At 47.9% G+C, this 22,103-nt stretch overlaps 1 protein-coding gene across 1 annotated transcript in view; it reads right to left on the bottom strand.

Moving 5' to 3' along the window:
- IFT43 (intraflagellar transport 43) overlaps positions 1-22,103 on the bottom strand; it is an 89,277-nt gene that overhangs the window by 4,439 nt on the left and 62,735 nt on the right. The window contains exons 4-5 of the mRNA XM_022576491.2: positions 19,663-19,695; positions 18,965-19,011 (exon numbers count right to left, since the gene is read on the bottom strand). Of these exons, the coding sequence (XP_022432199.1) occupies positions 18,965-19,011; positions 19,663-19,695 (80 nt within the window). The remainder of the gene's footprint in view (positions 1-18,964; positions 19,012-19,662; positions 19,696-22,103) is intronic.

The following is a 22,103-nucleotide window of genomic DNA, read 5'->3' as shown; positions in this document are numbered from 1 at the left end:
GTTTCATTTTCTTCGATGCTGCTGATAATAAGAACATTAACAGAAACAATGGGTTACTTAAGCATATGGGTAAGACTCCTGTCCAGTGGCTAAGAGTGCAGGCACTGGAAGCATTTGAAGCCTGGCTCCCCCGTGTACTAGCTGTGAGGCTTCATCCTCTCTGTGCCTCAGTTTCTTCAGCTGTAAAACGGGGAACATAACTACACCCACCTCACAGGGTTGCTGTATTACATGCGATCATCTAAAATATCAAGCACTATGCTTAGTAAGTAATAAATATTCTATATTATTCTTATTCGTTTAACAGATAAAACACTGAGCATGGAGAGAAACTATGTGGCTCTACCCTCATTTTCTCATTTAATCCTGCCCAGTTGTCACCATCTTCCAGATGAGAATACTGAGGCTCTCAGCAAGATGAAGTAGCTTGCGTGAAGTGAGTCATTAAGAATGGACAGAGCAGGCTTCCAGCTCCAGTTCAACTGCACCCCTCCCCAAAAGGCTGTCCCCACCCCTGCCCAGAGGCTTTCTTTGCAAAGGTCCAGTGACTTCAAAGACGCCTCTACTAGTGGAGAGGTGAGACAACCGCCTATAGTTGGGACACCTTTCGTTTTGCCTGCGACCGAGTGTCCTCTGTTCTCGGGTGTTTCTGTCTCCCAATAACCATAACTAAGGGAAGTCTCTCCCTCACCATATGGCCGACTGGCTACTTCCCTACAACAAGGCCAAATGGTGCAGAGAGAAAAATGGACCGACACTGGAGACCCGGTGGCTCCATCCCCCGCCGTCCGTGTCGCACTAAACCAGCTGCGTGGAGAAGGAGGGGAACGGACGCCTCGAACGGCCCCAGGAAAAGGGCCGGCGAGGCAAAAGGGCTGGCGAGGCAAAAGGGCTGAGACGTCAGTGCCGCAGCAGCGGGTGCCCTCATCCTTCGTTTCAGCTCCCCCAGACAGCGCCCCCTGCTGACCAGTTACCCGCTGCTCTCTCCCAGCTCAGACTCCTTAACAAAACGGGCCTTCCCTGCTCTCTGCATTTGCTCCCAGCCTCTCATGTCAGCCATCTCACTTGCCTTTCACCTGCTTGTATCCCACGTGTTGCCCAATTAGCCACACTGTGGGGGAAACTGCATTTGTTCACTTGTTCATTCGTTTATCCATTCATCCTTGAAGGGATGAATGGAGCAGCCCCTCTGTGAAAGGCACTGTGCTAGGAGGTGCCAGTAACAACAGCAGATAAACCCGACATGGGCCCTGCCTTCCTGCAGCACCAGTGTAGTGGGAGATAGCAATAAACACAAATAAATGTGCTGCCTGTAAATGAAAACACACGCTGTGAAGGGAGCTAACTGGACTCCGAGACCAAAATAACAGGGAGACCTAATGTTTTATTTTTAATGGCAAAAGTAATATAATATGTGGTAATAAATTCAAATGCTGTAGACAAGTTTAAGATGAAAAATGTCCTTTCCTTATATGAATCCCAGCCATCTCCCTAGAGGTGATCACTATTAACCATTTCTCATATATGTTTACTGAAAAGAATTTCTGCATACACAGCACATATGTCCTTTTAAAATGTTTGCAAATGGCATCATGTTACGTATCCATTGTTTTACAACTTTTTTTTTTTTTTTTGCGGTACACGGGTCTCTCACTGTTGTGGCCTCTCCCGTTGCGGAGCACAGGCCCCGGACGTGCAGGCTCAGTGGCCATGGCTCACGGGCCCAGCCGCTCCGCAGCATGTGGGATCCTCCCGAACCGGGTCACGAACCTGTGTCCCCTGCATCGGCAGGCGGACTCTCAACCAGTGTGCCACCAGGGAAGCCCCAACTTTTCTTTTTTTTTAAATTATTTTTTGGCTGTGCCATGCGGCATGCAGGATTTTAGTTCCCCGACCAGGGATTGAACCCACGCCCCCTGCAGCGGAAGCATGGAGTCTTAACCACTGGACCTCCAGGGAAGTCCTGCGACTTACTTTTATCTGTCCTTTTCAATGTACACGTGCATCTTATTCTTTTAAATGACCATCTAGTTTTCTATCGAATGGATGCTGCATAATGCCCTTAATTCAGTCCAGAGAGGATCTAATTCAGGATTTTGAGGGGGTGGAGTGTCGAGTTAGGGAAGGTCTCTGAACTAGGACAGGGCCACTGAAGGATAAACAGGACTAAGCCAGGCAGGGGACAACGTGCACAAAGGCGCTAGGAGGTGAGGAGGAACTCGCTAAAAGGGTGGCGTGGCTGGCGTGCAGGGCCCAGGAGAGAGCAGCTCGGGGCGAAGCAGGAGAGAGGGCGTCAGGTGCCAGGTGACGAAGGACCTGCATCAACCGGCCAGGAGACGCCTGGGTGCCTGCTATAGGCAAGACCTCTTTGGAGGCATATTAGGGGCAAACCAAGATGGACCCAGCATGGAAAAGTTGCAAAGGGAGGGTCTATACATTAAAAAAATGATGATAAATGAGCAGAATAAGGAAAATGCACATCCCTTACTTTGTGAATCATCTTGGAACCCAACACGCAGAATTCAGAGCTTCCTACTCTACCTTTCCACAATGCTTTATATTCAAGGACACAGGATGGACCTGATTACTTTGCTGTAGGTAGAGCAAATGAAATTTGCCCTCGGCCTGCCTCCTAGATGCTGAACTAGTGGAGGGTGAAGACCACGTCCCAGTCACTTCTGCATTCCCAAAGATGGGCAAACTAAAGGACAACTGAACGGAGCTGGATCAATAAATGCCCCTCAAATCTGCAAGTCACACACATGGATGGGCCATGTCCATCTTCTCTATATCATTCTAGTTATAGTATAAGTGTTACTGAGTCCCAAAGTTGCCTAGGCAGGATTCATTTCGCAAGAACAACCAAGAGCAATCCTTAGATACATCCTGGATTTGATGACATCACAACAGAGGCTTTGCCTCACTTGAGAGCTGCAAGGCCTCCTGGGAAGGACCTGTGCATATACAAGAAACAATGGAGGAGTGGGGACAAAGTTACAGAGGAAGAGTCATCCAAATTGGGTCCATATGGACTGCTGGGCTTCCATCCTGAGGCTGGGTCACACTGCTCTTCACCCTGGGCTTCCTCTTGATCTCTAGCGTGCCCCACTCCATCATGCCACCTTCTGGGAGCCCCCAGTAAAGGCTTGTTAATGAACAGCAGCAGCAGTAAGAGCTAATTCCAAAGACAGAGGTTGCCAAATGGAAAACTCATCAAGATACCAGCATACTAGCCTGCCAACAGATCTACCAACAAACCAACTACCAGATGAAACCACAGAAATAAATGAGGGGTGCTTAAATAAGTAATAGAAATAAATAATAGAAACATGTGGGAACACCAGTAGGATCAATTACAACTGGTTTCAAAGATGCGAGAAGCTGCCACTTGCCCTGAAATACACACGTTGCCCGTAATACCATCACACCCGCACACTAAAATGCTAAGTACCCGGGGAAGTCCCAGAGGGATCCCCTTCTGCCCCTGTGGCTCAACAGCAAGAAGCCTGCCTGCCTCCTGCAAAGACCCTGGCCCCAGATCTCTGCAACGTATTTCATGATAGCCTGCCTTCACATCTAGCTGTTGTTGGCTCGTTTTGGTACAAGAGCAGAAAGTGATTCCTTAGATCAGGCTCCGCTTGTAATGAGTACGCCCTGAGCATTACTCAGGCTCTTCCCCGGCGCGTACATCTTCCTGCAGAGGAAGGAGAGAACGAAGGAGGCACCCTGATCCGGCCCTCGGTCCCACCCAGGCAAAGATGGCTCAGGCAGGGAGCCCCTCCTCTCTGTGTCCCTTTTAGGTTCTACTCTTTGCTGATTTTCTTGGTTGGGGATTTCTGAATGGAATTTTCTGGTCGTGGCCAGAAGGGTTTCTAGAGAGCTACATAAAGTCTCTTCTAACTCCAGCACTTTCTGACCTTGACCCCTTAGTAAACGATACCAGGGGCTGGCCTACCTTGTCAGGTTCCTCCGGGTGCTGAATGATGACATCTGCCCCTCTCGCTTCACCCACTAACTGCGCCCCCCACGGCAGAGGCCCCATGCGGTCCCACACCATCTCTTCCCAGAGCTGTTCCCCCGCCCAGTGCCCTGGCCACAACAGAGCACTCGTGGGCTGCTGAGGGCTCACGTCCATCCTGCATAATTCACAGCCACATTCAATAACCCACCTGAAAGGGGCCTGGACACGCTGTGGAGGGACACCCCAAGAAGAGCAGTCCAGACAACCCCCAATGTTGCGCTCAAAGTCAACAGACTCTCAGCAGAGCTCGTGAGCGAAAGGAAAGAATGTCCACGTTTCCAGGAGATTGCAACTTTACACCTGAGATCATTATAATTTTTCTCTGCAGCTGCAAAACTTTGTTTTACTGAATGCTGTTACCTTCTGCATCACGTATGGGGAATTTTAAACAGGCAAATGGAAGAAGGTCTGATTGAAGATGAAGTTAAATGAAAGAAATTGGTCTCATTTAGCACATGACAGGATTCATCTGTGTTCCCAAGTCCACTGAGGTGGCATCATGGGCGTTTCATATTCATGAGCTGCTGCGACACTGTGTCCCCTCATTTACAAAGAGCCGTGTTCAGCAAATTCTGTCCCTGTGGACACTCCATGCATTTCATGGTCTTGTCAGAGAGACATCAAACACTCCAGTAACCAAATACCAGAAAATGGCTTTAATTAGTGGATCTCAATCGTATAAATCATTTTTTTTTCTAAGTGAAAAAATGGAGAATTTTTTTAAAGGGAGAAGAAAAGGGGAAAGAGGTAGGCAACAGGCTTCCAACACCCGAAGGAACAAGCGAAAGGGACGGTCTCAGAGGAGCTCCTGGGCCCCTGCACTCCCCGGACGCACTGGGGTTCTGGGGCAAAAATGCGTCTGCAGGTCCCTGGCGGGTCTGCTTTATGAGGACCGATCCCCGGTGATTTCACCTGATCCGGCCGGGTCACTGGGAGGGGAGGAGAGAGGCAGCCATGGGAGAAGAGTCTGAAAACTGTGACGCTGCTGGCCAGAAGGTCCACTGCAGGGACTGAGAAACAGGACTGATCACGAGCAAAAGGTGCCCAAGCAGGTCCCTGAGGAAGCGAATGACAGGGGCAGGAAGATGTCCGTCCTGAGGCGCTGGTTTGGGTGGGGGGCGGTTTATCTATGTCCCATACGTTGAGATGTCTCCATGCTCCTGCCGAACCCACCCCCTCCTCCTGCTGCTGGGGAAAGAGATCCCCGACCTCAGGAAGAACATCGAAAGAGCCGGTTGTTCCTCCCAGCCGCCCACGCCGTGGCCACTCTCCTGGCTGACGATGGGCTGGACGGGAGGGCTTGGACTGAGTCCATTTCTGAGACAAGCCGGGCCTCAGGGGGTGTGGTGCCGGCTGGGTGGTGGGCAGACAGGAGGCTGTGCTGAGTGGTGACTTAGCTCGCGGTCTACTGTGGGTGTGCAGGCCCGGCCTCAGCGTATTACCCACAGAGGGGTGGTGGCACTCTCTGGAAGGAGCATGAATGCAATACCCTAGAATGCGATTTGCCCCATCACCCCACGCAGTCCACCAGGGGCTGTGGAAGAGTCAGTATTGACCGCGCAAAGGGTCGTCAGCCAGGACTGACCCTTTGGAGCAATTCAAAGGCAGTGCTCATGGGAGGCAAGCACGGCCCAACAAGCGTTCTCCATAGGGAAGGGTCCTGTTCAGCCCAGGAGCCTGACACTGGGAGGACCCTGGTGTCACGCACTGGAGTGGTCTCTAGGGAACAATCGCACAGTGGTTACCAACAGTTGAAGGAAAAGAAGAACAATGAACAGGGACGCTCCCTGCCACCCCAAGAGCTCTCTGGGAGCTTCGTGGCAGTTCCAGCTTTGATCCGTAGAGATGTGTTAAGGACGAGCGGGGGTAAGCGACTTCAAAGGTGACGAGGAATGAAGTGGCTGGAAGGAATGGAAAGTGAGGAACTCTCCACTCTCTTCAATAAGGCCCAAGATCAGTGATATGGTATTAATGTGACACAGAGCACCTTCTCAGAGCCACCAGATATGCCTGGTTTCTGTGTTAGAAACCAGGCATATCTGATTCTATTTCATCCTCCCCGTGTTACGCTGAAAAAAACAAGACAAACTACCCTGCTTTTATTCTAAATCCTTAGGTTTTGTATTTTTTCCTTATATATATTTATTACAAAAATGCTCCTTTGATCAGTGCCAGCCGTGACTCCGCCACATACAGAATGCTTCTGAGCGGTTCCCTCCTCGCAAGGCCACTGCCGGTGACAGCCAGCTGGTTTTGATCACAGCCATTCCCAATCTGATTTTCATAAGATAGGTGAGGAGTCTTACTGCTGCTCTCTCTCTCATCAGATGAGAAACAGAGGGGGAGGGGGGGACGGGTCCTGAGGGAACGGGGCAACAATCCAGGGCTGCCGGGTTCTTTCTCTGTCCCTCCGCTGCAGCAATTTTCAAAGGCATTTGCCTCGGGCACTTTTAAATGATGGTGTCTCAATTCTGTAATCATCTTTCAAGAGCTTCCTCTTAAAGGGTCTTTTAGGTAAACCCAGTCCGTCAACCACACTTATGCACTCAGGAATCACATTCCCAGTATGTGTCCCCTCGCGTGTGTGTATATATATAGGCGAGTACACACATGCACACACCAAACATCTGGGCATTTTTAGAAAGCTGGGAGGACCTGAAGCTGGAAAGGAAGACCTACCAGTTGGCCATATCAAGTTCGTCTCTCGCTAGGGTAAGAGGGTCCCCTATCACCGCTCCCCTGGATTTCTGCTGTACCTAGGCTTTGTTATCTCGGGTTCTTCTTTAGAAACTAATCCCCATGTGTTGGAAGGAAAGGCTTCAATTGAGGTCTAAGTGATGTGCTGAGTCCAACCTCACACGAATAATCATGCCTGTCCCTTCCTGTCTCACCTAAGCACTATCTGACCGTCAGACTTCAAGATGAGTGAGGCCTCATGGCCATTTGCTTGGAGAGCACAGTCCCCAGGCCACAGCTTGCTGTGGTTTGGGTTACAAAGACTATTTGGAGCAACTCTACAAATCCACCTGTCTTTTTTTGTGTGTGGCAGAGAACGCTATGCCTCTTCTCTATACAGTCCCCACCACTTGAAAGAGATATCCTAAAGCACTGAGCCTCTCCTTCTAGTCACATAAAAATCTGAGTCTAAGATGTCCCTGGGCAATGGTTCCCATCAATATGGCCTCATCTCTCTGCCCTCATCCACCACTCCTTTCACAGCTGTGCGGAGAAGTACCCGTGCCTCTCCCCAAAGCTGGACCACGGCTCACCGTCACATCTAGGACCATCTCACGAAACTAAACGGGATTGGCTTTGTCCTACCCTGATCCTGTCTTCCATATTCAACAGGGACAGAATCCAAGGAGTTACAGGATAAATACCCAGATCTCTACAACTGTTTCAGGGAGACTCAACTCTCTTCTACTTTTGTCAGTGCTTAATGTGGGATGATTTACTATTAACCACATTCCTCCAAACCGACTACAGCACGATGGAATGCTGACAGAGCTTTCTCTGTGTTCCTGGAGGAAGGTTAATACAACCTGCTTCCTTTACGATGCGCGTGCATGCGTGGTGCAGGATGTCTGTGTCATGCTCCTCACTCTTCCTCTTCAGAGGGGGACATCCCAGTAAGCTGCTCACGTGAACAAAGAAAATGGAGTCCCAGAGAGGTCGCTGTCAACCACGTTTCGGGCAGAGCTGTTTGTGACGGAAAGCTTGAAAGGCTGGTGTGACCCAGAGATTGTAGGGGCCCACTAGGGGCCTAGAGCACTCTGTTCCAGCTCTGCCAGCAGAGCAGGAGGTCTGGTCAATGCTCTGGGCTGTGCTTTGCAGCTGGACCAGGGCGAGGTACGGAACAACTGAGGTGACAAAGCAGAACAACCAAAATGTGCTCCAAGCTTAACTCCATTTGCAGAAGCTCCCCTGACTCTCTGTCTCTTCAAGAGGCAAGAAGAGCACAGCCAAACCAGTCTCTACTATGTGTGCTGAGCTAAGTCATTCCATCCCATCAGCTCTTAGATACCTACTCCATGATGGTATATGCTTATCCCACGGAAGGGGCATGGGACCCTGAATTACCTCCTGCAAAAAACAACAGCAAGTCAAAACAACTTTTCTTGCTTCATTAAAGAAACTTCTGGCAAGTCCCCTGTAACTCCTCTGGCATCTCAGTCACTCTGGGGCCAAACCCACACTGGGGAGTAAAGAAGTTGCCCTTGGGGCCCCAAGAGTCTACATCTACTAGAGTTCATTTTTCTTTTGCTGCCAGGAATGTGGCCTTAACTATCTATCAAGGAAGAACTGAACCCAGATTCCTGGTCCACAGAGCTGTACTAGAGGGTCCACCTGATTAGGAGTAGGAAACCTGGGTCCCAGATCTGTCCCTGATTTGCTGACCATGTGCAGTTACTTGTCAACTCTTGTCCCAAGTTTCCTCATCACCAAAATGAGGTGCCTTCTATCTCTACGACATCCTTATTTCTAGGCTCTCCATTCCCATATACCTAGTGATAAAAAAAAGCCCCAAAACACCTGACTGTCATATTTGCCTATGGAAGTCTTTCCAAATGTCCTAGCCACAGACATGGCCTACAGGTAAAGCGCACCAAGTCTTTTGTTTAGAGAATCACTTTACACAAAGTTTATTTTCTATACTAAAATGAACCTGCACAGAGTCCACCTGTGGCCCATGATGATCTCAGCTCACTATTGGCACCATGATCCAACACCCCTGGCTGGGGCTCTTTGATGCTCCATGCAGTCTTTTGAGTGTCCCAAGTCTCTGTGATGTCAGTTTGTTCCCTCAGCTGTGTCTCAAAGCATTGCGCTGGTGGGAGAGCTCCAGCCATAGCCCACCACGGCCCTGGGAGTGCCCTGCGGGGTCTCTGTTCTTCCAGACCTCCCATACTCCCCGCTACTCACCCTGCCACCTGCACAAGCCCAGTGACACTCCTTCCTCTCCCCTTAAAATAGGCTCTCCTCTCCAAAGGACCCAGAAGAGAATTCATTATCTAAAAGCAATCCCAATGGATTTGATAGAAAAGAAAGCATAACATGAAGGAGGGGAGTGGTCCAACCTGAAGATTCTGCTTCGTGTTACAGAGCCCTAAAGACCTGGTCTCTCTGGCTTTTCTCTGCTCAGCCTGGATGTTGCTGCCAAGACTTCACAGGGAAAGGATCAGCAGAGCTGAGGACAGGGGCCAGTGGGTTAATCTGAGAATCAGGAAAGGATAACAAATCTGCAACAGGGCAGTGGGAATATGAGTGGAGGCAAGCTTCCTGGATAAGCAGGCTTGAGAAACGAACCTAACACTTTGAGAGCAAAGACGAAAGTGGTGAGGACAGGTAATCATGAGTCACAAAGGCCATGTCCCAACTCCAGCTCCATCACTTACTAGCAGTGATGTCCTGGAGCAGCTCATGCTGGCTAAAAATCTTAGGAATTTCGCGTGCAGGTTGTTAAACATAAGCATTATTAAAGATTAAATTATACATCCTTATAATTAAATAAATTATATTAAAAACAAAGGTAATACTCAAAACTCACCACTTCCTAAATTTTACTACATTTTACTTTGCCTATGCTCTTGAAATTATTTACATCCAATGTACCTGTATGATGGAAACATACTGGTGTGCTACTGTCCATCTCTTCCCAGTTCTGTGGTCACTGATGTCATGCTGGGAGCTTGAAAACAGCCCTCGTGGGAGCATTTACACCACAGAAATCGCCAAACTCTACCAATGAGGACTTTTTCTCCCCCAGAGAGCTGGTTGTTAAATATTTCCCAGCACATCATTGCTTACTAGCCATGTCACCTCTGTGAGCTACTAAACATCACAAAACTTCAATTTCTTCTTCTGTAAAAGGGTGATGATCACAGTGTCTCTTCATAGAAATGTTGCGAGGATTAACTGAAATATTGCAGGTAAAGCAGCACAGGGCCTGGCTCTTGGTAAACACTTACAAACATTAATTATCAATACCATTTCCTATAAGAAGGACTTCTTTTTCAAATTTCATACCCAGTATCCTATAAACAGAATGAAGCTTAACAAGGCACAGAGAGGGAGGCAAAGGAACTAGGTTTGGGTACTACCTAATAAGTCCAGTGTGCTGCAGTAAGCTTAAGGAAGGGAATGCCAACATAACGGAACATTCGTACTAAGCAAGAGAAAAGAATTGAGATATCAGGGTTCCAATTTATCTGCACTTAAAGAATTCTTTTCACTTTCTCTTTCTCCACGTTAAAACTGCTTGGGCCAATAGTGACTGCTGCTTGCAGGAGAACGGATGAAGGATAGGGTGGAAGGATTAAGCAGGCAATGAGAAAGAGCCCAAAAGAGAGTTAGAAAGCCCGGAGACAGAGATGAACGGGGAGAGGGGCGACAGAGCGATATCCCACTACATATAGCATTTTTCTAATTCCACTGACAGTCCAGCATCTCACATCTCATCCAGCCTCATTGCTTGGCTGTGTTCAGCCACTTTTACCTATTTTCCCTGTTGACATGGATAGAAAATTGAGCAATTACCCTTAAATTTGGAGCTCTCAGATCATCCAGATTGCTACACTTGCAGAATTAAGTCTCCAATTGCCCCTGGCTAGAAGTGGCTCAACTCAGCCTGTCCTTTAGGAATTTCACACTTTTGGGTTGGCCATAGGATTTATCACTCCTAAGGTTTTAAGGTATTCGATTCTGTCACACCTGGACCCCAGGATGCAAAGGGCACAGCCCTCTCCAGTGGGGAGGCGGCATGCCCCAGAGGCACTGGGAGACGCCAGGAAGAGGGAGTTATAATTCCACCCGCAGTCCTGGGTTACACCAAGATGCGATGGTTATAGGCAAGAAAGAGCTAATCCTTTTTTTTTTAAGCTCCTGTTTTCAGAGACTTTCCACTTTTTTAAAGCCATTATTTGGGGGGCTCACAAGTTCTATCTTAACTTGACTTTACCTCAGAGATAAACTTTTTGAAAGTTGAGTCCACATCTAATTGTGTTTTAAGAGATGATCTCAATCTGAATACTGTTTACCTTTTTTAAAGACAAAGAATTTCTTTTCTCCCATTTGTCTGCCTCTCAGTGCCCCTTTTGAAGTTTCACTTTCCATCCAGAGTTCACTTTCTGAGAGCTGGATTTTAGAGCCGGAAGAGACCAAACAGGCCTGGAAACACTTCTGGCGTCAGAGAGATGACAGGACTTTGTGCCTCCTGTCTCCTCTACCAGGGTCCTCCCAACCCGCAGCCTCCACACTCCTTTCGCTGGCAAGCAATTATTTATTTATTTTTGGCCATGCCGCGTGGCACGCGGGGTCTTAGTTCCCCGACCAGGGATCAAACCTGTTGCCCCTGCATTGGGAGCACGGAGTCTTAACCCCTGGACCGCCAGGGAAGTCCCTGCTGGCAACTTCTACTCTTCCTTCAAGTCGAAGTTTGAAAGTCACTTCTTCAGGGTGGCCCTCCCTCAGTCCCCAACCCCAAACAGGTCTCCACGTTATTCTCCCTCATGGCACTCCAGACTCTTCCCTCAGTGGACTCAATTGCAATTTGTCCTCACTTATTTAGTGTGTGACTATTTGATTAGTCCCCATATCCCCGACTAGACTGTAAGCTGTATGAGGGCAAGGACTAAGAATGGTTTGTACACCATCATGTTCCCAGTGCCCAGCTCCAAGCATCACACATAGCAGGTATTCAACAAATGGTGGTTAAAGGAATGAGTGAATGAATGACTTGCCCAATGTCGCCTGTAGAGACTGGGTTCACTCCTATTCCAGATCCAATGTTCTTTCTCTAACATACAACCTTCCATGACAGAAGAAGTCTGAAGGCCTACGGCAAACTAGAAACTTGATTCCAAAATAGGAATGGATAATTAAGCCACTAAAGGAAAGATCCGTTTTGCCATCCTACAATTTTGGGACCCTGAGGTCATTCGGGGGCTCTGGCTGTCCATTATTCTTAGCTGTTCTCCAGAACCACGAATCCCAGCTTCCCCGAAGCACGGTGTCAGCTCTAGCTGTGAGCAAGTCTACCTAGAATCAGCAAATTAGATGATTGGCAATCTTTAACCTTCATGAAAGGCAGTTTATGTGGGGATGTTGACTATCTGTAGTTGAGAATGGACCAGAATCAGGGCTTAACTCTGCAGAAGCAGCTTCCCTCCTGGTTATGGTGAATGAACCCCTTATTCATCCTCAACGTGGAGTTGCTCCTCATGCCAGGCAACTTATCTTGGAAGGCTGTGCACCTGTTTCTCTGCCTAACCTAATCCTATCCAGCCTTTAGGACCCAGGCAAGTTCTTCCTTCTTCCTGAAGGGCCCTCAGCCTACAGGGATCACTTCCTCTTCTGACCTCACAGCCCTTAATAACATACATCACCAATACAGCAACAACTACTTGCTACCTTTGTCACTCAGTACACTGCTGTCTAAGCTATTTAACCCTTGTAATGCTTTCCATCTTTCATGTTTTGTCTCCCCAACAAAGTCCTGTGTCCCCCTAGAGGAGAGCTCTCCAAGGTCTTAGGAAGGATTTGCAAATCCCTTCCCAAAGGCCTAATCCAACTTGCAGATGCATTTTGTCCTGTTCATAAAGTGATATTTTAAAATTCTGTCATTTTTTGAAATCTGAATTTGAAAACTTTCAGGTCATGCCAGCTCCCCTCCAAGCTCACCACAGGCCCCACCATTCTTTATAGTTGAACACTTCTGCTGTTTCAAGTGTTTATATTACCTGCCTGGCCCCTAAAAACATTTGAGCTCAGCATGCCTTGGTCTTGCAAACAGTCCCGCTGCCAATACATTCCGGTTAACCAACAGATCCCCCAAACCACCCCTACACGGCACTTACTCTTCACTTCTCGTTCAAAAAACACACCCGATCTCAACAGCTCCTTCCTTCTTCTGTTTTTCTGTTCTCTTCCCTCGGAAGCCTGAGGGGTCAATGGATGGGAGGAAGTGCTTCTCTTCTCTCCCTCGGCTTCTTCCCCAGGGAAGAAGAAGCACCATGTATCAAGAGTGATCCAGGGAGGCTGAATGCTGAGAAATATATCTCGAGAGACATGGCTTCTCAAAGTCTTCTATAAAAGAAGAGGAGGAAAGATGGGCTTCCCTGGTGGCGCAGTGGTTGAGAGTCTGCCTGCCGATGCAGGCGACGCGGGTTCGTGCCCCGATCTGGGAAGATCCCACATGCCGTGGAGCGGCTGGGCCCGTGAGCCATGGCCGCTGAGCCTGCGCGTCTGGAGCCTGTGCTCCGCAACGGGAGAGGCCACAACAGTGAGAGGCCCACGTACCGCAAATAAAACAAAACAAAACCAAAACAAAAACAGAAGAGGAGGAAAGAAGAGTGGGCATTTCTCACTAGGTCAGAGAATCCTGGAGGGCAGGGGCTGTCTCACTCATCACCATCGGCATGGGAGCAGCACGAGCCGCAGGAGGCACTGCATGAAGACCCCCTGGCTCTCCTCAGTGGAACTCACCTCCAAGGCGCTGGGAGGAGGCCCTGGACCGTGGCTTCTCATCTCTGTTCCTGGAGATTCATCTTCTCCTTTGAGATGACTCGTCAATTGCCCACCCCCACCAAGTACCAGAAGACGAGCAGTCTCTTCCCAGGTGAGCATACTCCTCACTGATGACCTCAAGGAACCTGGATGTGATTTATTAAGGGAACCAGCAGGTTCCCTCACAGGTGCCCAGAGATCTGTTTAATGTCACTGCTGAATGAGCGTCCATGGATGGTTCAGGGCAATCATTTCGTGGAGTCTCCCCACCCACTGGTTATTCTAAGTTCAAAGGAGCAGCCTTAACTAGCCAACCAAGTAATTCCCTGAGCAAAGATAATTCTAGAAACTAGTTATATGTAACATATGATTCCTATTGCATAATGGATTCTAAACATTCACATACAGTGAAATGGACTAAGTCGAGTGTGAAGTGGAACATATGAACTGATTTTCCACTACAGGACTCAGGCATAACTGCATGGAAAACAGATTTATGCCAGGGAAGAGGCATACCTCCTAGAAGGTAACATCAAGTGCACTCTGACAAGAAAGGGTTTTATGCGTCAAACCTCTGGAGCCAAAATAAAGGCCAATTCACAAATTTCACATTCCAAGTTTGTGAAGGGGAAAAGAATAGTAGGGGTATTCTCTGAAAACAGTATCTTTCTTCTCCCCTTCCTTAATGAAATTGTATTAAGCATCCCGCCAGTAATGCCAGCACTCTACCTTACACACCTGGGAACTGACACTGACACAACCAACCTGTGCAAGGAGATGCCCGCACAGCGGAGGGTCGTACCATTTGTTACAGCTCAGAGGCCGAGAGCAAGGACTCTGGAGCCAAGACCTGCATTCAAAGCCTGGTGCTGAGCTATGCTGCGTTAGCAACAGAGTGGTGGGCACAGCTGCCTTCCAAATCCTGATGCTGTCATTTACTAGCTGTGTGACTTTTGGCAAGGTTACCTTTCTTTGCCTTAGTCTGCTCATCTTTAAAATGGGGATAACGAACAACTGAAATGTCCTTTAACAGGTGACTAGATAACCAAAATGTGCTATGTCCATATATTAGCAAGAAAAATGAACAGGGTAATGATACATGCAACCAGCTGGATGCATCTCAAAATCATTCCAGTGAGCGGAAAAAGCCAAACACAGAAGCATACATACATATGATTCAATGTATATAAAATTCTAGAAACTACAAACCACTCTATCTTGACAAAAAAACAGATCATAGCCGCCTGGAGGGGCAGAGGAAGGGTGGACTGGCAAGTAGCATGAGAAACTTCTGGGGGTGATGGAAATGTTTTGTATATTGATGGTGGTGGAGATTTAACTCGGTATATACATGTATAAAAATTCACACTGTGTACTTTGAATGGGTGCAGTCTACTGTATGCAAACTAGAACTCAATAAAACTGATTTAAAGGAACTTTCCCATAGATTTGTTTTGTGAATTAAATGAGAAAAAAGAAGTACTACACAATGCGGTATATGTTTGGTAATACTGGTGATGGCAGTGATGCTGGTGGACACCACAGTATGACAGCAGAGTGTTTGTTCCCTTGAGAGTCAGAAGATCAGAGCTTCCCTTTGAGTCCTGAGATTCTGTATAATAATCTGTAAAGCTCAATCTCTTAACACGTCAAATGGCAGGTTTGGACAGGGTGGCCTATAGAGTTGCTTAAAACTGCATCAATTTGGGACTTCCCTGGTGGCGCAGTGGTTAAGAATCCTCCTGACAATGCAAGGGACACGGGTTTGATCCCTGGTCTGGGAAGATCCCACATGCCGCAGAGCAACTAAGCCCGTGCGCCACAACTACGGAGCCTGCGCTCTAGAGCCCGCAAGGCACAACTACCGAGCACGTGTGCTGCAACTACTGAAGTCCGCGCACCTAGAGCCTGTGCTCCGCAACAAGAGAAGCCACCGCAATGAGAAGCCCGCGCGCCACAACGAAGAGCAGCCGCTGCTCGCCACAACTAGAGAAAGCCCATGCGTAGCAATGAAGACCCAACACAGCCAAAAATAAACAAATAAATAAATAAATTTACAAAAAAAAACCCTGTAACAATTTGATTCTAACGTGATGATGTCACAATGGCGGCCAGCGCAACCTTCTAATAATGCATTTGTGATGTGTGTAAACTTCAGTATTCAGAGGGTTTTGCTGTAATATTTAACAGGTACTCCTTGAAATGGAGCATGTTCACACACTGAAAATAAATGGAGAAGGTGGGATTTCAGAGGTCCTTTGAGGGGAGCTGGAAAGAGGTCCAAGGTGGGGTGGGGAGAGGTGTGGAGAAGAGTCCCAGTTGAATAAACCTTCTGTAGACCATGAATTGAACGAGCACCTCAGATTCATCAGCATCACAATTTCCAAGCACACTGCGCCCTAACCACCAGACAGCTCTGTTCACGTCTGCCAGGGACCTGCCTCCTTGAGTCCAGGGAACATCCTCCTGGGTGGTTGCCCTGCTGCCCTATGCAACCAATGGCTGAAGCAACAGAGCGTTTGTGAGGACAGGCCAACCCAAAGGGTGGCAGTAGCCACCAATCACTGAGCATCACAGCTGCCAGTGTAGCACTGGCAGAGGACATCCTAGGAACACGTCTGGGAAAGCAGACTCTGGTAAAAGAAGTGCAGGATACCTTGTTGAACAGGGCCGTTGGGAATTATTAGTGGGTGGAGAAGTTTGGCAGCTGAGAGGAATTTAGCGAGCAGAGCTAAGGAGGAATATCTGGCAAAAAGAAATGAGCTTGTCAATAAGAGATAATGGAAAAGCGAAGTGCTGAAGAACGATGGGAGCAGCGGGCCCAGGAGCTCTTACTAACTCCTAGAGTGCAGGCTGAATTCCTGACCTCCAGAGACTCCCTTTCTACCTTCAAACCCCTTTGGAAGGAGATGAGGCAGAAGTACTCTTGCACACAACTCCCCCTCTAGTCTTCAATTCCGGCTTTGGAGGCACTACAGCAGGGTTGTCAAACTTCAATGTGTGAAATATTTATCCAGGGAGCTTACTTAAATTAATGCAGATCCCTGGGCCCCAACTCCAGCTTCTGTTTTGTGGGTGGCCTGGGAATCTGTATTTTAACCGCCATCCCAGAATATTTCACGATTGTCCTATATGACCCTCGCCCTAATCCTGTGAGGTAGCTAAGGCACAGAGAATCATCCATGTCCTACAGATTTAATTCTCTCCTCCACTTTGTAGTTGCAAGCAAAGGTTATTTAATAGAAGGCTTTGGGACTCCACTTCTAGCCATGAGAGAATAACTGTTACCAGACTTGCCTTCCGGCTATAAACAATTAGAAAACTGGAAAAAATACAAGATACAACTGTTTTCACACAGTGGACAAGAGGTAGCACAGAACTGTGATCCCCAAGGGAAGGGAAACAAATGAAGTGGGCCCTGCAGTCACCCTGGCTTCTGCCTGAGATGCTTCCTGGACACTGGCACAGGGGTGGGGAACCCCAAGTGGAGCATGGGGAGGGAGGTCTGGCTGAGCTGAGGAGACAGAGGTCAAAGTTTAGGGGGCTAAGGCGGCTGGAATTTGAGAAGCCACCTAGGTGTTCATCAGTAGATGAATGGATAAGAAAGATATGGTATATATATATATATATATATATATATATATATATATATATATATATATACACAGTGGAATATTACTCAGCCATTAAAAAAGGAAATCTTGCCGTTTGTGAAAACATGGATGGACCCAGAGGGTATTATGCTAAGTGAAATAAGTCAGACAGAGGAAGACAAATACCATATGATCTCACTTATGTGCAGAATCTAAACACCAAAACAAACACAAAACAAAAACTGACTCGCAGATACAGAGAATAAACAGGTGATTGCCAGAGCAGGGGTGGGTGAGGTGAAATAGGGAAAGAGGATTAAGAGGTACAAACTTCCAGTTATAAAATAAATAAGCCACAGGGAAGTAATATACAGACAGCATAAGGAATATGGTCAATAAAACTGTAATAACTTGTATGGGGACAGATAGATTTATCATGAAGATCATTTCATTAATGTATGCAAATGTCAAATCAGTACATAGTACACCTGATCCAGCATAATATTGTACATCAACTATATTTCAATTTAAAAAAAAGAAAAGAAACAATGGCTACAATTATCTGTATCTGATGAAAACCATAAATGCACAGACTCAAGAAGTTCAAGTAGGATAAACACAAAGTAAACCACAACAAGGCACATCGTAACCAAATTGCTGAAAATAACAAATAAGGAGAAATAAGTCTTAAAAGCAGGAGAAAAAGATATACTGCATACAGGGGAACAAACATAAGGAGGACCACTGAGCTCTCCTCAGACACAGTGCAAGCTAGAGGACAATGAACTAAGTATCTAAAATGCTCAAAGGAAAAACAGAGTTGCCAGCCCAGACTTCTGTATCTGGTGAAAAGTAAAGACATTTTCAGACAAACAAGGCTGAGACGATTTGTTGCCAGAGGACCTGCTCTACAAAAAAGATGTTAAATGAAGCGCTTCAGGCACAAGGAAAATGATACAAGACGGAAACTGAATTCTGCACAAAGGAATAGTTTGGAAATGGTAAATATGTGGGTTAAAAAAGAGGCTTTGATCATTTAGGTCTTGAAGATAACCTCCACTCTAGTAGGTTTCTTGTAAAAGTACACACAGACTTTACCTTTTCTCTTGAGTTTCTGAACACAGGTTTCAGCTGTGACATGGCTGCTGGACATGTAAGTGCTGTTTCTCCCTCATTTACAATGTCAGCCTTTAACTGGCTACTGTGTGTCGTGCATGAGAGATGCAAAGATAAATAAGACACAGTGTCCACTATCAAGGAGCTTAGAGCCTGGTTGGAAGAACAATCAAGCCAATAAAGAATTAAAGTGCGATAATCACTTAGCTCTGTGACCATGGGCAACTTAACTTCTCTGTACTTTAGTCTCCTTAACTATAAAATGGGGATAATAATAGTACTGCCTCATAGGGTTGTTGTGAAATGAAACGCTTTAACATCTATAAAGTGGTGGGACAGTGCCTGAGATATAATAAACACCTGATAAGTATCAGCTATTATTGCCATGGTGATGTGTTACAATGGAAGTTTGCCCAGGAGGTTGCCGGCGCAGAGAAAGAACATCAGACTCAGAGAAAGGCTGGGATGGAAGGGAAGACATTTCAGAGGAGGTGATGCTTCCAGCTGAGTTTTGAAGGACAAAGAGGATTAGTGGATAAAGAAGAAGGTGGGGTATTCTAGGCAGGGGCAGTAGCACTTAGCAAGGCGCAGAGATGCAAAACAAAAGGCTAGCACGAGGCCACAGGGGATGTTTCCAGTAAGCCTGCAGCAAATGGCGCCTTAATTGTAGCTCAGGAAATGCTCTGGGACGTCTCTGGAAGCCCTTCTGACTTCCCCAAGGACATCTTACCTCCTCCATCATCTGATCCATCCAGGCTCTGCTGTCTGAGGCGGTGACTGCCCCCAAAAAGAAGGAAAGGAAAGCAGAAAGTGAAAACCCTATATGGTTATTGCTTCCATTCTTTCTCCTAGATGAAAATGCTTCTGGACCCACTCCCCTCCACCAACTTGGTCAGACTTGATTTGGCAGCTGGTCTGCCATGTACGGCCACACGAACCATGGGGTGCTACATCCCACAGGCAGCGTCACACCGACCGTGACAGGATGCTCCACCCACCCCGCAGCTATGAGATCCATGGCCCTACCTTCACATTCCATCTTTACCCAGAAACCTTCCTTCTTTCTTTTTGATATAAGTCTTAGGAGAAGGGGCTAGGTTTAGAAGGCTGGAGTTGCTTCTGCCCATCTGCATCAGTAAAGCAGAACCCATGGGTCAGTACGCTTGATACCTGAACATACAATTCTAAAAACCACGCAGTGGGAGATACGACACGGGCATCAATGCCAGAGTCCAGCCCTTCAGCTGAGGAAGCCGCATTAACCGAACCCTTGACTAGTGTTCCTAACTCCAGCCCCAGCCCATGGCCAACTTCCTGCTGTCTGTCTTTGAATGCTGTGTTCAATAAAGGCTGAACAGATGAGGACCACCCAGACTGCACTGTTGACTATGGTCACCACAGGATGTTGTAAGAATACTGGAAACATACTCTTCTATTTCTTCAGAAGCCCTCCTTCCTGACCTGAAAAAAAGAGAGACAAGGTTTAATGAGAACCCTCTAGTCTCCTGCGCTGACATGGCCTGCTGGAGGGGGTTTCAAAAGTGGGAGCAAATTAGCAGAACCCAAGTGCTTTATTTGTCTGGATTCCTCTTTAAAGACCAAGGCCCACAACCAGTGTAAGAAAATTACAGTAATGACTTCCTATGGCCTTATTTCAGCATGACTCCAAATTAAGTTGTTGAGCTTAAGTGCAAGTTGAGTGAGAAGCTCAAAACGCAAAAGGGTATAGATGACACGGTGCCTTCCTTTCAACAGTTAACTGACCAATTTACAGAGCACTTCCTTAGGACTGAGGCCTTGGGTCTTATCTGAAGCTGCTGTGCTAACATGTGTATCTTCCCATGAGCAAAAGGGGACGAACTAGCTGCTCAGTTCAGGCCTGACTTTCTGTCTCCTCCACGTGAAGGACTGGAAGGCCCTGTGAGTGATGGTGGGCAAGTAAGACATTCCACGAGCAGGAAGTCTGTTTGCACAGTCGCTATGTGAGGTCCTGGTTCCCCAAGCTGAACGTGTGTAAGAACCATCTGGGAAGCTTGTCAGACGTGGAGATTGCTGGACCCAGCAACGAGAGATTTCTGGACCAGTTGGTCTTGGCGGGGGAGCCCAGGGATATGCATCTTAAACAAATTCCCAGTAATTCTAATCCAAGAGGGTCACTACTGATACTCTGAGAAACACTGATCTTAAGTCTTCTAAATGAGATCGGCTAAACGCTGAAGATTTTTAAAGTTGGGTGTGGGTTACACGGAGATAACTTTCCCGTATGTGTGAAAATTTCTGTGATAACAGAGTATTTGTTTTCTATGAATTCTTTTAAGTCAGAAATCAATCACCATGATGATTGAGGGCAAAGGGTGGTGGCAGCGTCATAATGGCCAGCAGGCCGAGAAGGCCTCCCAGTAAGAGCTGCATGGGGGCCAACCAGCACCTTCCGCAAAAGGCAAATAATCCCCAAAGAGTAGAATCATAAACCTAAGTCTAAATAGACTACTTCCCATGGAAGTTAGACTAAAACTGCGCTGTTAAGAAAGAAAAAGAGTGAAAGAAGGGAAGGAGGGAGGGAGGGAAGGAAGGAAGGAGGGAGGAAAGGAGGGAAGGAAGGTGGGAAGGAGGGAAGGAAGGTGGGAAGGCTAGAAGGAGGGAAGGAAGGTGGGAAGGAGGGAAGGAAGGAAGGAGGGAGGGAAGGAGGGAGGGAAGGCGGGAAGGAGGGAAGGAAGGAAGGAGGGAAAGGAAGGAAGGAGGGAAGGAAGGAAGGAAGGAGGGTAGAAAGGATTAATTTTGGCTGAAGTCAGGGAGGGGGAAGTGAGTAGGTAGGTAAAGTTGGAAGAACAGTATGGAACAACTCTGAGGGGACCTCCTAGGCTGCAGTTTTCGACTCTTAAAGGGCCAATTGAAGAGACGGAACAACTAGGGGTAGGGGGGCGAGTGGGACCTTCAGGGCAGCAGGTGGGGCACAAAGGTAAACTGCATCGGGTACCCAGGGCATCCCCACCGTGGTGATGGCAGATGACCCAGGTTTATGACCTGTTCTAAGTCAAAGTCAAAGGAATCCTGAATGCAGCACCCGCCCTGGCCCCTGCCGCCAGCACGGCTGCCTTCTGCCTGTGTGGAGGGGAGGCTCTGCTCCCGGCTTGAGTTCCCAGGGACCACTGCCTCTAACTGTCCTGGTGAGGCTGAACTCCGAACCCACTGTCCGAAGGAGCCAGTCCTACGTCACTAGCGGCAGAAGAGCTTGGATGGAAACGGGGGTCACAGAAGAATAACGGGATTCAAGAGGCTGGGCAGCCTAGGCCGGCGCCTTCCTGTTGTGCAGAAGGGGCAGCTCCCTCTCTGACCACCCTCGGCAGGTAGGACAGAATCCTTCCTTCCTAAGCCACGTGCCGGGGCAAAAGGAGCGGTGATTCTGTCTGAAGGAAACAATAATGACAACACTACTCTTCCGGAGGAAGGCTGATTAACTGCCATTTATCCACTCATCACCCGGACAGGGGCTGAGGTCCATCTTCAGTATAATTGCCGCTGAGCCCACAGCCTGCTCCCTGTCACCCTGGGGGGGCCCAGAGTCATCCCGCAGCAGGGAAGGAGCAAGAACAAGAGACAGCCCTCAAGGATGGAGGGCACGGATACCCCACGGGGCGTTCTGTCTGTCTGCCTGTCCGTCTGTCTCTCAATCTCTCTGCTAGAAAGAGCAGGTTCTGGGAGAGCCTTCTGCTTGGGAGATGGAAAGCCTAGTGGGAACTTGGGCGGGGCCCTAGAGAAACATCAGGAAACACTGCCTTCGAAACAGCTGGCCACTTCTGGGCTGTCCCTAGCTTGCAGGTAAGTTCGGGCGGCACCACACCGCTGCTTATTTTGGTTTGGTTTAATTT

This window comes from Delphinapterus leucas, chromosome 2, assembly GCF_059928025.1.
Source record: "Delphinapterus leucas isolate spDelLeu-1000000601 "Yukka" chromosome 2, BTC_Dleu_Yukka2, whole genome shotgun sequence".
NCBI lineage: Eukaryota > Metazoa > Chordata > Mammalia > Artiodactyla > Monodontidae > Delphinapterus > Delphinapterus leucas.
Note: the sequence above shows the minus strand (reverse complement) of the source record. Positions and strands in the feature narration are given on the sequence as shown.